This window comes from Condylura cristata, unplaced genomic scaffold (genome assembly GCF_000260355.1).
Source record: "Condylura cristata isolate star-nosed mole 26May11 unplaced genomic scaffold, ConCri1.0 scaffold00009, whole genome shotgun sequence".
Classification (NCBI taxonomy): Eukaryota; Metazoa; Chordata; class Mammalia; order Eulipotyphla; family Talpidae; genus Condylura; species Condylura cristata.
In genome coordinates, this window is record NW_004567110.1 from 13,915,053 (window position 1) to 13,929,853 (window position 14,801).

The following is a 14,801-nucleotide window of genomic DNA, read 5'->3' on the forward strand; positions in this document are numbered from 1 at the left end:
ACGGGTGGGGGTGGGTATGTGGACGGCAGCCTGGATGCCGCGTCTCCAGCCTGGGGACACTTTCCTTCCCCAAGCCATTTTAGTCAAAGGTCATGTGTGAGTCTTGTCAAAGGCCAGCCTCCAATGGAATCATTGTCCCCCGGGGCAGCGGCCCCCTGACTACATCTGCATTGGAGAAATCCCAAGAGCAAACGGGCCAGTGCAAACAAGAGCAGCCGGGGCCGCCGCGCCGGGGCAGAGCTCACCGGTCCGCGGACCCGCAGGCGAGCCGCGTCGGCAGCGCCCGGCCCCTGCACGCTCCCGCACGCCCGCAGCATGACCCGCCGCCACGATCGGGTACGGTAGGCGCCTCTCTCCTCCCGGCCTCCATTGCTGGTGCTCCCGCGGCCAGGCTGCTGTTCTGTCAGCAGAGAAACCTTGCAAAGGGCCTCCAGTCCCAGTTGGGCTGCGTTCCCGGGCACTCAGCTGGAGCAACTTCCAGCGCACAGGATGCAGCGTTTAAGTCATTTCGAGTTTTCCTGGTCAGGGATTTTTTTTTTTGTGCATCTGTAAATCAGTGCCGGGTTTCGGGTAGACGAGCGGGTAGACCTTGCAAAGTGGGGCCGGGGCCGGGTCTCGGTTCACTAGGGCTGGAGTCCGTGCCCAGGGCGAGTGGCCCAGGGCACAGCGGGTCCAGGGCTCTGTGAGTTCTGTCCTGCTGGGGCCGCGAGGCGTTTTGTTTACCTGTTGCACAAGGGCTTTGTGAGACGGATGGGAATTTTGAAAGCCGTCGGTTTCAGTCTTGTTCTCTGGGATCCTACACCGACTCCATCCCTCTTTCTCCGAGATGGAGGGAGCCCCACGCACGCGGCCGGGTCCCCTCGGGGATCCACAAAGGACACGATGTTAACTGCCGAGCGCAGATCCGGCCCAGCCCGAGCCCCAGGCCCTTTGTAACTTAACCCTGTGAACTAGCCTTTCAAATGGATCTGGCTGATTTGGGGTGAGAAGTGAGGGAGCCGGAGATCTCCACCGAGTCGGGGAGGGGGCTTTTGATCTGGGCTTGGAACTCTCCTGGGGCTAACAGCAGGTGGGGCCGCTCGGAGGGCGCGATGCACACGGCGTCGTCAGGTGCGAATGGTGGGTCAAAGGGTTTCGGTGACTCGCTGCACTGCTGTCCTCTGGTTTCATTTTAACAGGTTAAGCCCAGAGCCGTTTCCCAAAGATAAAGACTCAGAAAACAAAGTCTCAGCAGGACGCAGAGGAAGCGGTCTGGCATCTGTTTATGTATTCATCACACACCCAGTTCACCGAGGGGAAGAGGCTTTCCTCAGTTCAGTTCTTTAGTCGTTTATAGGGTTTTTGCTCCCCCCCCAACCCCCCACTGCCTTCTCCATTTTCTTCTCTTTCCCACCAACCTTCTGGGAAAAACGATTGTCATTCCCTAGCTCTGTGTCCTCACACCTAGTGACTCCTTTACACCCATCTGCTGGCATCTGTCCTGGCTCTTGAACACCACCTTGACTAGGGGCCAGGAAGACCTCTTGGTAGCTAAGCCCATAGCACAAACCTTTTAATGCCTGTAAAGAGCTTGACTGGATCAGTGTTGGTTTGCCCTGGCCTTTTTGTAGACTCCCCTCAGTCAGTCCCTCAACCTTGGCTCAGCCAGGTCCCTTCTCTCAAACTCCAGCCTTTTGTATAATGCATCTCCTTGATGGTGTCTCAGGGAACATCTATAGAACAGCCTGTTGAAAATGCATGTTTTCTCCCTCCTTCTCCCAGGCCTGCCTCCTCGCCTGCTCTCTACTGCTCACATAACACCCCGGCTTGTCCAAGCCAGACCCAAATGAACCAGCCTGCAGGATTTCCTGTCCTCATTTGCGACATGGAACCGGCTCCCATGTCATATCACCTCCACCCATTTCATGCAAACTCCTGTGTCTCCCTCTGTCTTGCCAGTGTCTTATTCAATCAGCATCCACTTCCCTATATTTGATTGTGGTCTCCACGTCCATCTGTCACATTTGGGGGCCATCTGTTCACCCACACCTTGTTACTGTGCACATCAAGTGGCCTTTCTAAAATGCAATATGACCATGAGATCTTTCTCCTAAAGTCTTTAGTAGATTCCTGCTGTTTTCCTTTGGAGAATAAAGAATTGTAGGTGTGTAGTGGTTCTCCATGACTTGCCCTTCCTCATTCCCTTCAGTTTCCCCTCTTACCACTCACTCTCTTCCCCCATTTTAATGTACTTATTGTGCACAACTTAGGTGTATTAAATTACTCACTGCACCTGACTTTCCTCTTTGTCCTTCTCTTAGGCCTGCATCTTACTTCCATTTTTTCCTTAAGAATCAGCTGAAAGCCACTTTCTCTTGGAAAAGAACCAAGCCATCTGTTGTTCCTCATCCCTGGAGGTGACTCTCCCAGTTTTCTTTATTCCATGTGTCTGAACCTTTGCCTTTCTTTAGCATAATGTCTACTTCCTTTCCTGTCCCCCCCCCCCCCACTGCTCTGTAAACTCCTGGAGGGCAAGGATCAGCTCTTTTGGTCTTAGTGGGGTCCATATGGGATGTTCAATGTATTCCTGTCTGTGGCTATCATATTCAGACATTGAATAAGGGGGCAGAGACACACACTCTTATCTGAAAGTGACCATCAAGCACAGTGTGATGAGACTGAAGGGTGATCAGCCCTGGCTACCAGGAGGAGCACAGTCTTTCACTTTGTTACCCTTTGTTCTAAACTTACTCGAAGCTGGGAAAAGCTGTAGGAAAGACTTGTTTTGCTTTGGTTTTGTGAAGATAAAGGACTCCTTTTCAGGCTTGAATGTGGCATGGGAAGAGGATACTGAAGGATAGGGGACTTCTAAGAGACAAGTTGGTATCAAAGATACAAGCTGGTATCTTTTGATAACTGAGAAGGTGTTCAGGGTCTCAGAAGGACAGTAGGCGGGATCTTTCAAGGCTCCTAGTGGTGATGGAAGCTTGGGAGACTAAAGATGAGAACATGTAGCTGTGTTTTCTAAAGAGAGAAATAGATGCATCTGAAATTCTAGGTAGAGAGGTGAATGATGATTATTTTCTAGAGAGAGTGATTGAACTTCAACTTGTTTCCATTTGGAACCATGATCCATTGGAGATTCAGAGGTGACTATTCACTTGAGGAAACAATATGTATAATACACCACACTGAGCACTTGTGACAAACTTTGAAGGAGTTCAAATAAGTTGACCCTGGGCCCCCTTGAGTTGTCAGGAAGCTCAGCTTGAGAATGTTTATCAATAGGCTTACTTCATTCAAGCGATATTTGGGAGAGTAGATGGTGATTATTAGGCATCAACCCAATACCAGTTATGCATAGTTTCTCTTTCAAGAGAATCCCAGTATAATGTGTGTATTGACCTTGAACCTAAAGCCATTGGACCTCTGTGTATGTTCCCATTCTGGTACTTACTAAATGTGGGATTTTTTTCTGAGTGATAATTTTATTATCTATTAAAAAAGTATAACACATGTTGGAAATTGTAACTAAAGTATGTGAAAACACCTGGAGCCTGGTTATATTCAACTAACATTACTCAATTTGAGGACCAATCATTAATTGCTTTAAAAAATGACCCAGATCTTGTGATCGGTTTCTAGATTGGAAGACTGTTTAACTGGTTAATAGGTGGATTAACAAATGGTAGATTTTGGTGGACTCTATCTTCATTTCTGTTTTATTTAATATCACTGGACATCCATGCAAAGAGACAAATGCATAAAGATTAGGAGTTCAAAGCTATCAGTAAGTGTTGCCTATTTTAACTTTATTTTGGGGAGGAATATGCAGAGATCGATGCAACAAGTATTACACATGGTGCATATTATTGTGTTTGTGAGGGTGAGAGGGAGCAATGAGAGGTAGAGGGAGGGAGAGGGAATGAGAAACTAGAAGAGAGGATAATGAAGAGAAGAGAGAAGAGGTGGAGGAAGGAGAGACAGAAGATAAAGATAGAAGTCATGACCATGTAGTTAAAGGTTAGGAGCATAAACTAAAAATTGTGTGGTTTATTAGGTTTTATTAAGAAAGGTATAGATTATAGGATGTGGAAGGCGATAGTCATTATATCCTGCATTGTGCAGACAACATTTAGAACAGTTGTACCTTGATGCTATACATTAATTGATTAGCATTTTCCGGCAAATACACTCTGGGCTGATTATTGTACTAGATACTGATGACAGCTGAGAAAGACAGAACTGTTCTCATGGAAGTCATGGTATAGCAAAAGTTCTAGATGAATAGCAGGTGATTCTAATGTTACACTTCCTTTAAGGGGAGAAAGCAGTCCCTGTGGAGCACCAAAGAAGGGTATTTAAACCAGATTCCTTGGGGCCAGGGTTGACATTTTAGAGACTGAATGTGAGTTATCAAGATGCAGTCATGGAGAGAAGACACTTCCAAGCATAGGTGACAGTACTTTCAATAGCTGAAGGACAAAAGGCCTATTCAAGGAGCCGAAACAAGAGACAGAGGTGAGGGAATGAGAGGGAAGAGTGTAGAGCATTGGTGGGCTAGAGCTTATTGTTGAGGGGCGGGAGGCTGTAATTCACCTTCAGGAGAAAATGTACCATTAGCAGGTTGTCACAATCAGGTTTGTGTTGTGGAAATATCAGTCTGGCAGCAGTATGGGGGGGTGGGTTGGAGGGTGGCTAATGAGAGAGAGAACCACGCAGGAGACATGGCGGTAACAAATGAGAGAGGATGATGGCCCTAACCAAGATGGCAGCAAGATGAAAACAGTGAAATATTTTGAAAACAAATTAGGAGATAAAAAGCAAGTAGTGGCCCTCCCTGGTGGTGCAGCGGGTTAGAGTGCGGCACTAAGAAGCTAAAGCCACTTCAGCATGAGTTCTATCCCCACCCGGGAGATGATCCTCTCCTCACCTCCCTGCTCCCCTCAACAGTGTACTTCGTCAGACAGCCTGTTTAGCTTCCCACTCTGTCTCTGGTGCATTCTGTCACTGTCCCTGCACCTTTGGCCTATACCCTGATTCCATATGCTTACATAAATAAAATCTTAAAAAAAAAAAAAAGCAAGCAGTGACAAATTGCAGTAATGCTATAGCAAAGATGACTGTAGAACATTTAATCCACAAAGAATAAGAACATGGAGTGCTATTTATCTGTCTTTACATTATCCACTCTCCTGTAGAAGAGAGATTAGTATTGTGCTTATCTCTGAGATGGTAGGAATGGGCTATTTGGGTGCGAGGTATAGGGAAATCAATTCCAGCTCAATACAATGAAGAATTTTCTTTCTTTTTTTTTAAAGATTATTTATTTATTCGTACAGAACTGGGATACAGATGAGAGGTGCCGAGGTAGTAAGAGGATTCACCAGAGACAGAGTGGGGAGCAGAACAGGCAGATCAACGAATTACACTGCTGAGGGGAGCAGCGGATGATATAGGAGAGGTCTGCTGCATCATGTGGGTCACCTCCAGGGTGGGGTACTGAACCCACACTGAAGCGGCTGCAGTAAGCTTGCAGTGCTGTGTCCTAACCCATTGCATCACCAGCGAGGGCCATGATGAAGAATTTTCTAACAGAGTTGTTTCAAGGCAATTGCATTCCTTGTCACAGAGATATTTAAACAAAGACTCACAGCTTGTTCTTGGAAAAGCTGGAGTAGGGATGGGATGGTCAGGATGAAGGGACTGCCATTTCCTTTCAACCCCAAGATTCCAAGACTGTGTATGAAGTTCAAACATCTTAGCCCAGCATTTAAAGCATTCTGTGATCCTCTCCTGGTGCCCTGTGTGGTCCAGTGCTTGTCTGTTGTCTTCTAGTAGCTATTAAGAACATTCATTTTCCACTCTCATAAGGGTCTTAGGTCGAATGGTAAATTTTATGATCATCTACCCCCACTCCCAATTTAGCAATTCTGCTTCATCTCCTGGCAGCCTATTAGAGAACCTCTGAACTACACATATTGAAATAGTTGTTACTTTCAGAGCAGACCCAGCATTTTGCTCAATGTTTGTTTACTTACCCTGTTTCCTGTGTGAGGATTATCCTCATGCATTCTATGTACTTTGCTGAGAATATCCATTTTCATCAAAGGCTAATGTAAATGCTAAATCCTTCATCAAGTTTGTTATAATGCTATTGATTACATTATAATATTGAATGCATTATTATTTTATCCATATTGGATGTCCTGCCCCTATTTTTCACAGTATGTTGTTAGGAATGGTGCTATGTCTATGATGATAATCTTTCAGAAGAGAATGTCTTTTAAATGATACACAGATTTTGTAGAAAATAATTAGATAATGGAGAAGCACGTAGAGAAAATAGTTCCTACAATTTCACTAGCTAGAGATAAGCATATTAACATATTCACCCTTGTCTATTCCTCTGTGTAGCTGTGGTCTTAAAATGAGATGTTGCTGCATTTCTGTCTGGAACCTGCTTTTCTCTGACAACATACCAAGAGTATTACTATGATGTATTTTTCAAAACAAGGTTGTCAGTGGACGTGTTAGGTTCCATTCTGTATCTGTGCTTAACTAACCCTCAGACTAGTTTTACTTTGTTGATGTTATGAAAATGCTACTGCTACCAGGATCATAGACCCACAGTTCTTGCCTCACTTATGATTTCTGCAATCACATAGTTAATGACTGAAAAGGATATTGAGTTTCACAAAGCTTAACTTTTAAACAAGTTATTTTTTAAATTTATACATGTGTCTAAATTTTTGATTTATTTAAAAAGTTATTTTTTAAATTTATACATGTGTATAAATTTTTAATTTATTTTATAATTTTTAATTTATACAGGTGTATACACTTGTTAATTCTGTAATTTAATGGAAGCTTCTGATTTAAAAGTATGTCAGCAACCTATAGGTGATATAGAAATGAGAAAAAAAACCTCTGATTATATTTATTTTTTTTTAAAAAATTATTTACGCATATAAGATCTGGGGTGTAGGCCAGAGTTGTGGGATGTTGAGGATTCACTAGAGACAGAGTGGGGAACAGAACAGGTGGAGCCATGAAATGCACTCCTGAGGGTAGCAGCAGGATAGCCGTGAAAGGTCTGCCATGCGATGTGGGTTAGCTCCCTGGCCGCTCCCTGGCCGGGGATCAAACTAATGCTTCAATGGCTGCAGATAGCTTGTGTTACCAGGGAGGCCCTAAATGTATCTCTTGACAAAGAATTGAGTTTGACAGCTAAAACTTTAGTTTCTGTGGACTATAGTATAAGTATGATAAATTTTTGCACTCCAGCCAGATACAAGGAAAAGTGTTGCCATGTTGGTTACAAAATAAAGATAGCTGTCTGAGAAGAGAGGCAGGCCTCATGTTTTGGTGTTTGGTAAAGGCTGTGGCCGTAACCTTAGATGCTGATGCTAAAGTAAGCAATTTGTCACCCTAGACACTTAACAAGCTAGTAGTTCTCTGCTGTAGAGTGAAATGTTTTCATCTGAGAAGCTGGTCTTTGTTGGGAAATACTGTGAATCAGTTTGACTTTTAAACAAAATAAATAAAAGATGTTGTTATGGGTTGCATTTTATTCCCATCCTACTCCCAAATTCATCGTTGATGTCTTAATCCTTGGTACCTCAGAATGCAACTTTATTTGCAGAGATGGTCTATATAGTTCGGGTTTTCTAGAATAGCAGAATCAATAGTCAGGCTTCGCCAGAGAAGTAGAATAAGATTGATGGGTCAACCAATCTGTCTGTCTAGCTATTGAAATGTATTACAGCAATGGGCTCACTTGATTATAGAGGCGAAGAAGTCCTTTTACCTCCCATCTGTAAGCTGGAGAATGAGGAAAATTGGTGGTATAATTCAAAGTCCAAAGAGCAGGTGTGTAAGTCTCAGGGTGAATCCCACTACCAAAGAACCTGGAATGCTCAGGATGGAGGACAGAAAAAAACACGAGTCTCAGCTCAGTTGCAAAGAGCAACTTCCCCATTCCCTTTTATTCTATTCAGGTCTGTGATGGATAGGATCACCCATCTCATTGAGGAGGGTCATCTTTACTGACTTGATTCAAATGTTAATCGCTTCTAGAAACAGACAGACACACCAGAAACTTATACCAGTTATATGGGCATCCCTTTGCTTCATAAAATTAACACAACATTCATCATTCCAGCTTTACAGAGGCAGCAAAAGTGAGGTCAGCAGGGCCGGCCCCCCTCCAGTAGGCTGATGTCCTTAAAGGGGGGAAGTCTAGACACAGAGACTGAGGTAGAAGGAAGATGGTCGGAGACGCACTGGGAGAAGGAGGCCGTCTATGAAGGCAGAGCAGCTCCTTCCTCACTGCCTGCAGAGCGAACGCGACTTGACTTTGGACTTCTAAACTCGAGGAACTGAGACAAGTTTCTGTTTTCTTTTTTTAATAAAGATTTTATTTATTTATGGATACAGAACTGGGGTACAGGCCAGAGGTGCAGGGATGGTGAGAGGATTCACCAGAGACAGAGTGGGGAGCAGAACAGGCAGATAGACGAAGCACACTGCTGAGGGGAACAGCGGGCGGGTCAGGAGAGGTCTGCCACGCCATATGGTCACCTCTGGGGCAGGCGGGAATCGAACTCACGCGGAAGTGGCTGTAGCTTCTCAGTGCAGTGCTTTAACCCGCTGCGCCACCAGGGAGGGCCAAAGTTTCTGTTTTCTAAGCCATCCAGTTAGTGACCCTTTGTCACAAACTAATGAAATTTTCGTGAAAGCGCTACTCTCCTAACACGCTTGCAGCCGCTAACATTCAGTAGAGCGTGACTTGGCTTTTCAGGCACCAGAGAATCTGCTGTGGTCAGAGGAAGGACAGGCCACCGTATGGCTATTCAAAGCTTTTTCATATTGAATAATTTTTTTTAAGATTTATTTATTTTTTCATACAGAACTGGGGTGTAGGGCAGAGATGCAGAGGGTGAGAGGATTCACCAGAGACAGAGCGGGAACAGAACAGGCAGATCCAGGAAGTACACTGTGGGCGGCCCAGGAGAGGTATGACGTGCCATGTGGTCACCTCCCGGGCAAGCGGGAATCAAACTCATGCAGAAGTGGCTTAAGCTTCTCAGTGCTGTGCTTTAACCTGCTGGGCCACAGGGGAGGGCCCATATCTAATACTTTTTTCAGTTCTGATGGAAACATGAGCTAGGTGTTCTTTTGTGCATTTACGTCAGCATGCATGTGTGTGTGTGTGTGTGTGTGTGTGTGTGTGTTATATCCATTTAATGAATCATATTCCCCAACACGGAAGAAGGAGCAATGACAAGCAGAACCTCATGTATGAACTTCAAAGTGGTGGTTATACAGATCGACAAACCAGACACAAAGATCACATACTATATGATTCCAAATAGTAAATGCTCAAACTAATCTATATGACTGAAAGCACATTAATACAGAAGTAGCTGCCTGTGAATTTATATAGTGTTACAAGCAACATTTTTTTTTTGGTGGTGGTAAGTTCATCACCTTTTTTTTTTTTTAAGATTTATTTATTTATGCATACAAGAACTAGGGTACAGGTCAGAGGTGCAGGGGGTGAGAAGATTCACGAGATGCAGAGTGGGGAACAGAGCACAGATTGACTGAAATACACTGCTGAGGGGAGCAGTGGGCCAGATAGGAGAGGCCTGCTGCGCCATGTGGGTCAGCGTCCTGGCTGGGGATCAAACTCATGCTGTAGTGACTATGGATAACTTCATAGTGCTGAAATCTAATCCCTTGTACCACTAGGGATTACCACCCAAGTTCATTATCTTGATGTTGCTCTTTCAATGTTGCATGTAAGCATCAAACTTAGCAACTTTTATGGTGTAAATACTTGCAGTTTATGTAGCTTGGCATTGAGCCTTAATAAAAGCTAGGCATTCTTATATCTCTGTGTTAAGGATGGGAAATGGAGGGTCTAAGAGACTAAGGGAATTACTCCAGGTTGCACTACTTAACAGTAGTAGAGCCAAAACTCAATGTAGGTCTTTGACAGTGGATATTGCACTTTTTAAATTTAAGAATGGTGTGTTTCTCCTTCATGGACAGATCAAATACCATCTTCCTTCTTTAGTTTGAAAAGATACAGGTGGTGGCTTGCTAAACCGTATTTCCCCCTTTTCCTGAGCACCGAGAATGATTTCACATTTCTCCTGGTTAGGAGACGCTTGAAGGCACTTACTCCACCCAGACTTTTGTTGTCAAATATTTATTGTGAATCTTTGATTTAGGCGCCTGTGGTTTCTGTGCACAGAATATTTCTTCTCCCTTTAGAAGTGTTGTTTACTGACAAAATGAGTTTCTCAGCACACAGTTCGGTTGCTCACAAAAGCAACCTCAAAACTTTGGATGTGTTGGATACGAATGAGTTTTTCCATCATTAATACCTCTCAGATATTAACTCAACAGGATCTCTTGATGAATGCCGAACATTTCCAGAAGCTGCTTGACTTTAATCAGGAGGAATAAGTGCAAGATTATTGTACTTTTTCCTTGGGTGACCTAAGCTTGTTCTTGGCACCTGTGAGCACAGAGAGCTGGTTGACTCTTAGTGTTTCAGTGGCATCCACCCAGGAAACTTATTACTTTTGAACTTTGGGGATAATTCCATAAGAACGCAATTCTATGAGAGAACATTGCTTGTGTTGGGTTATTTTTATTATGTGATCAAATCAGTGGATCCCAAATTATGGAAGCATATAATAGTCTATGGAGAGGGTAGTCAGATTTAGGAAAAAAAAAATAAACAAGCAAAATCAGTTGAGAACAACAGGAAATCCCTCCAGGATGTCCTGCAGATAATGGTGATTGCAAATAAACACCAACTACTTCCCCATCACTGGAAATGCATATACACTCTGGTCTCTCTGGCAACCCTACTTATATGCTAATACTCGGGGTGGGGTATTGATAATTTTTCAACATTTCAGTAGTCTATGAAAGTTTTGCATTTACCCAAGAAAGACTTCAGAGGTTCTTGACCATGTTATATTTCCTTGCCCTTGATGAGAATTGACCCAAGTTGAACGTTTTAGTTCATCTAAGCTTTCAATTTGGTTGACCTAATTTGAAAGTAGGGGTCATCTCATGCTGAAGCCATATTATGCTATCGTTTTTGATAACTTGTATTCTAGGGATCATGCCGAGGACATTCATTATCTCATGTAATCCTTAAAAACAAGGTCGCCAAACTATAGCCTGCAGAACCAATTCGGTTGCTGCCCATTTGGTGAACAAAGTTGTTATTTTTTTTTTTTTTAAGATTTATTTATTTATGCATACAAGAACTGAGGTAGAGGACAGAGGTGCAGGGGGTGAAAGGGTTCACTAGAAACAGAATGGGGAGCAGAACAGGCAGATTGACTGAAATACAGGGGAGCAGCCAGCAAGACAGGAGAGGTCTGCCATGCCATGTGGGTCACCTCCCTGGCCAGGGATCGAACTGCTGCTGAAGTGGTTTTGGCTAACTTCATAGTGCTGTGCTTTAACCCACTGCACCACCAGGGAGGCCCTATGGTGAATGAAGTTTTATGGGGACAATGCCACCTCCTCGTATTTCTTTATAAGCTGTGCTCCCTTCATGCCTCTACAGTGAGTCGAGTAATTGTTAATAATGATGTAACTACAATGTGTATTATCTGACCCTACACAGAAAAAATGTGCCAATGCGTGCTCAAAACCACCTTTAGAAAGAACCACTATTATTGTCATTTTTTAGAGTGAAAACAAAAATAAAGAAGAGATGAAGAGTTTACCTCACCAGACAAGGTTTCAACGCTCTTAGAATTCAAACCAAAGACATTTGAATCCCCAGACCTCAGGTCAGTTGCACTGATCTGCAGGTTGTTTGTCAACTATATTTGTCCCAAGTGGGTATAACAACAGGGAAAACTGATCTGTGGTTTATTAAACACCGCCCTTCTCAATACCAGGCTGATAGGATGGTGTCATGGGTTTATGCTCTGGCTCTGGTGCCACTTTGTGTAAGCCCAGCTCTATCTCTGCATTTCTCAATAGCTCAGCATCTCCCCCCATAAACTACAGATGAATGTAATACTGATCTATGTAAAATTGTTGCTGAGGTCTATAAAGGAAATTAGAATACACAGAAATGTGGTCCACGAGGCATTTGTGGCTTCATTTCAAATTTTATTATTTTTCAAATAATATAATTTCAAATATTATTTGTGGCCTCATTTCAAATATTATCATTTCAAAAACTATTAGTTCCAAGTAGCAGTAGCAAAAAAGAGTCTGGAAAGCCTCATAGTCTCTGTTGTGGTTGGCTGATGATCGCCTCAACCAGGGAGTTGGAAGGAAACAGCAGCCCCTTGTCATATCACATCAGGGAAGATGCTTTTCCAGCTTCTTCATACAGATATCTTTGGCTGGAGCAGGACTTCACCTCTTTAGTTGACCACATTTGTCTTGGGGAAGGCATGTGAGATGCTGAAGGATGTACATCCAGTACTCGCTGGACACTGAGCCCCCCATTACTGTGACTCCTGATATGTAGAGTCTTAGTATCCACTCTCCGTAGCTCCAAACTAAAAGTATAGTTGCTCTGCCAGAGAGTGACCTTCCTAAATAACAAGCAATTTCCTGCAGAAACACCTCAATCTTTAATTTGATTATTAGGCAAAAACAAGAAAAATTTGAAAGGACTAGAACATTTTTACAATGCATGTAAACAATTTAGTGGCTAGTCCAGATGAAATAAGTAAAGATGCGTCTTAAAGGCTTTTGTTAAAGCAAAGTGACATAGGGGCCCTCTCTGGTGCCGCAATGGATTAAAGAGCAACACTATGAAGCTATCACCAGCCACTGCAGCATGAGTTCAACCCCTGACTAGGGGGCTGACCCACACGGCACAGCAGACCTCTCTTGTCTCACCTACTGCTCCCCTCAACAGTGTGTTTCATTAGACCTGCCTGTTCTGTTTCCCCCTCTGTCTCTGGTGAATCCTCTCACCCACCACACCTCTGTAAGCATCAATAAATAAATCTTTAAAAAAATAAAGCCAAGTGACATAAATGTGTACGCATCATCAGAAAGATTTTTCTATTTTCCCTGCATGTCTTGGGGTGATTGGGAATAGGAGCAAGAAAGTGGCCTTATTTTTCTCTGGTTGGGCTTTGTACTCCTCTATGATCTACAGAATTCTTGAGAACTCTTATCATAGGCAAGGAGAAGGGCAGGAGGGTAATACCCAAAAATCTGCTTTCATGTCACAGGGGGGAAAGCTGTACACAGTGGACTGATCTGTTTTTTCCTCTATGTCAACACACCACACTCTGGTTTCATAGTTCCTTTCTTTTTCATAATTTTTTCAAACAGCAATAATATTTTTTCAGTGCTATTTTTAAATTTATTATTATTATTTTAAAAAAAGATTTATTTATTGGTGCACAAAAGAACTGAGGTACAGGCCATAGGTATGTGGGTGAGAGGGTTCACCAGAGACAGAGTGGGGAGCAGCAGGCAGCTCAAAAAAGAGGTCTGCCATGCCATGTGGGTCACCTCCCTAGCCAGGGATTGAACGCATACTGCAGTGGCTTGATAGTGCTGAGGCTTTACCCTTGCACCACCAAGGAGGCCCAATTTACCCCTTTCTTTTCTGGTAACCACTAATTAGTCTTGTAGTCCAAACGTTTATTTTTGTCTTTTTTTATTTCATTTGTTTGTTTTCTCTATGTGCTACATATGAGTGAAATCATATGATATTTTTCTTTCTTGCCTGATTTATTATTTCTTTTAGTGTAATTCCTCTCTAGATCCATCCATGTTACAAATGGTAGGATTTCATCTTTTTTTTTTTTAATAACTGAACATTATCTTGGTGTGTATAAATACCATATCTTCTTGATCCATTCATCAATCAATGGGCTCTTAGGTTATTTCTAGTTTTTGTATAGTATAAGCAGTACTGAAACAAACATGAGGGTATATATCTCTATATATTTTTGAATTAGTGTTTTTGTATGTTTGGGGTAACTATCCAGAAGTGGGAGAATTGGAATTCCTATTTTTATTTCTCCATCTGCTTTCTATAATTTTGAGAGCCAGTATAATTTCCTTCTGGTTAAAATTTAGTGACTGCCCCGATTTATATTCCCACAGTATATAAAACTGTCCTCCACAACACTTGCTGTTTCTTGTCTTTCAAATAACAACTATTCTCACAGGTGTGAGGTGCTATGTCATTAAGCAACATTTATGGACTGTCCTGCATGTCAGGCACTGTACTAGATTTACCAGATGAAATGGAAGAGGCATCGACTCCTCTTTAGTCTTGTGGAGCTGACAGTCCCGTGGGAGAAGCACACCTAAACATTAAAGACTTAATGAGTAGAGAAGTCCAATCACTTACCATTTTCAGACTCAACCTGTAGTAAATGGTAGCACTTTTGAGAGCAAATATAATTCCTAATTTACGATGGCTTGACCCTAAAACTACCTACTTGTCACTAAATCTTAACCAGAAGGGAATTATACTTGTTCTCAAAATGTTTACATTTAGCTGGGTTGTACTCTCACTAAGCATCTTGGCCACGGTGTGCACATCAGTGTGAAGCAGCTGTGGGCATCAGTGCCAAGGAATGCTGAGAAAAGCATTGTTAGACCGGAGTTGCACTAATGCAGTTAAAAGTCAGCCCCCTTCAAACTCATCACAAAGCCCCCTTTTCTCCATAGGATTATAGGTCTCATTAAAATTCAGGGCACGAACATCCCACTTGTTTATTCCTTTCATTCCTAGACAAGCACAAGTCTAATAAAGAGACCAACAAGTTTGCCAGGTCATAATTCTACTT

General features: G+C 43.0%; 1 protein-coding gene across 1 annotated transcript in view; it reads left to right on the forward strand.

The window, feature by feature from the left end:
• Nucleotides 1–257: 257 nt before the first annotated feature.
• ENPP2 (ectonucleotide pyrophosphatase/phosphodiesterase 2) overlaps nt 258–14,801 on the forward strand; it is a 102,577-nt gene continuing 88,033 nt past the window's right edge. Inside the window, exon 1 of the mRNA XM_012723075.1 lies at nt 258–336. Within this exon, the coding sequence (XP_012578529.1) occupies nt 316–336 (21 nt within the window). The 5' untranslated portion in view covers nt 258–315. The remainder of the gene's footprint in view (nt 337–14,801) is intronic.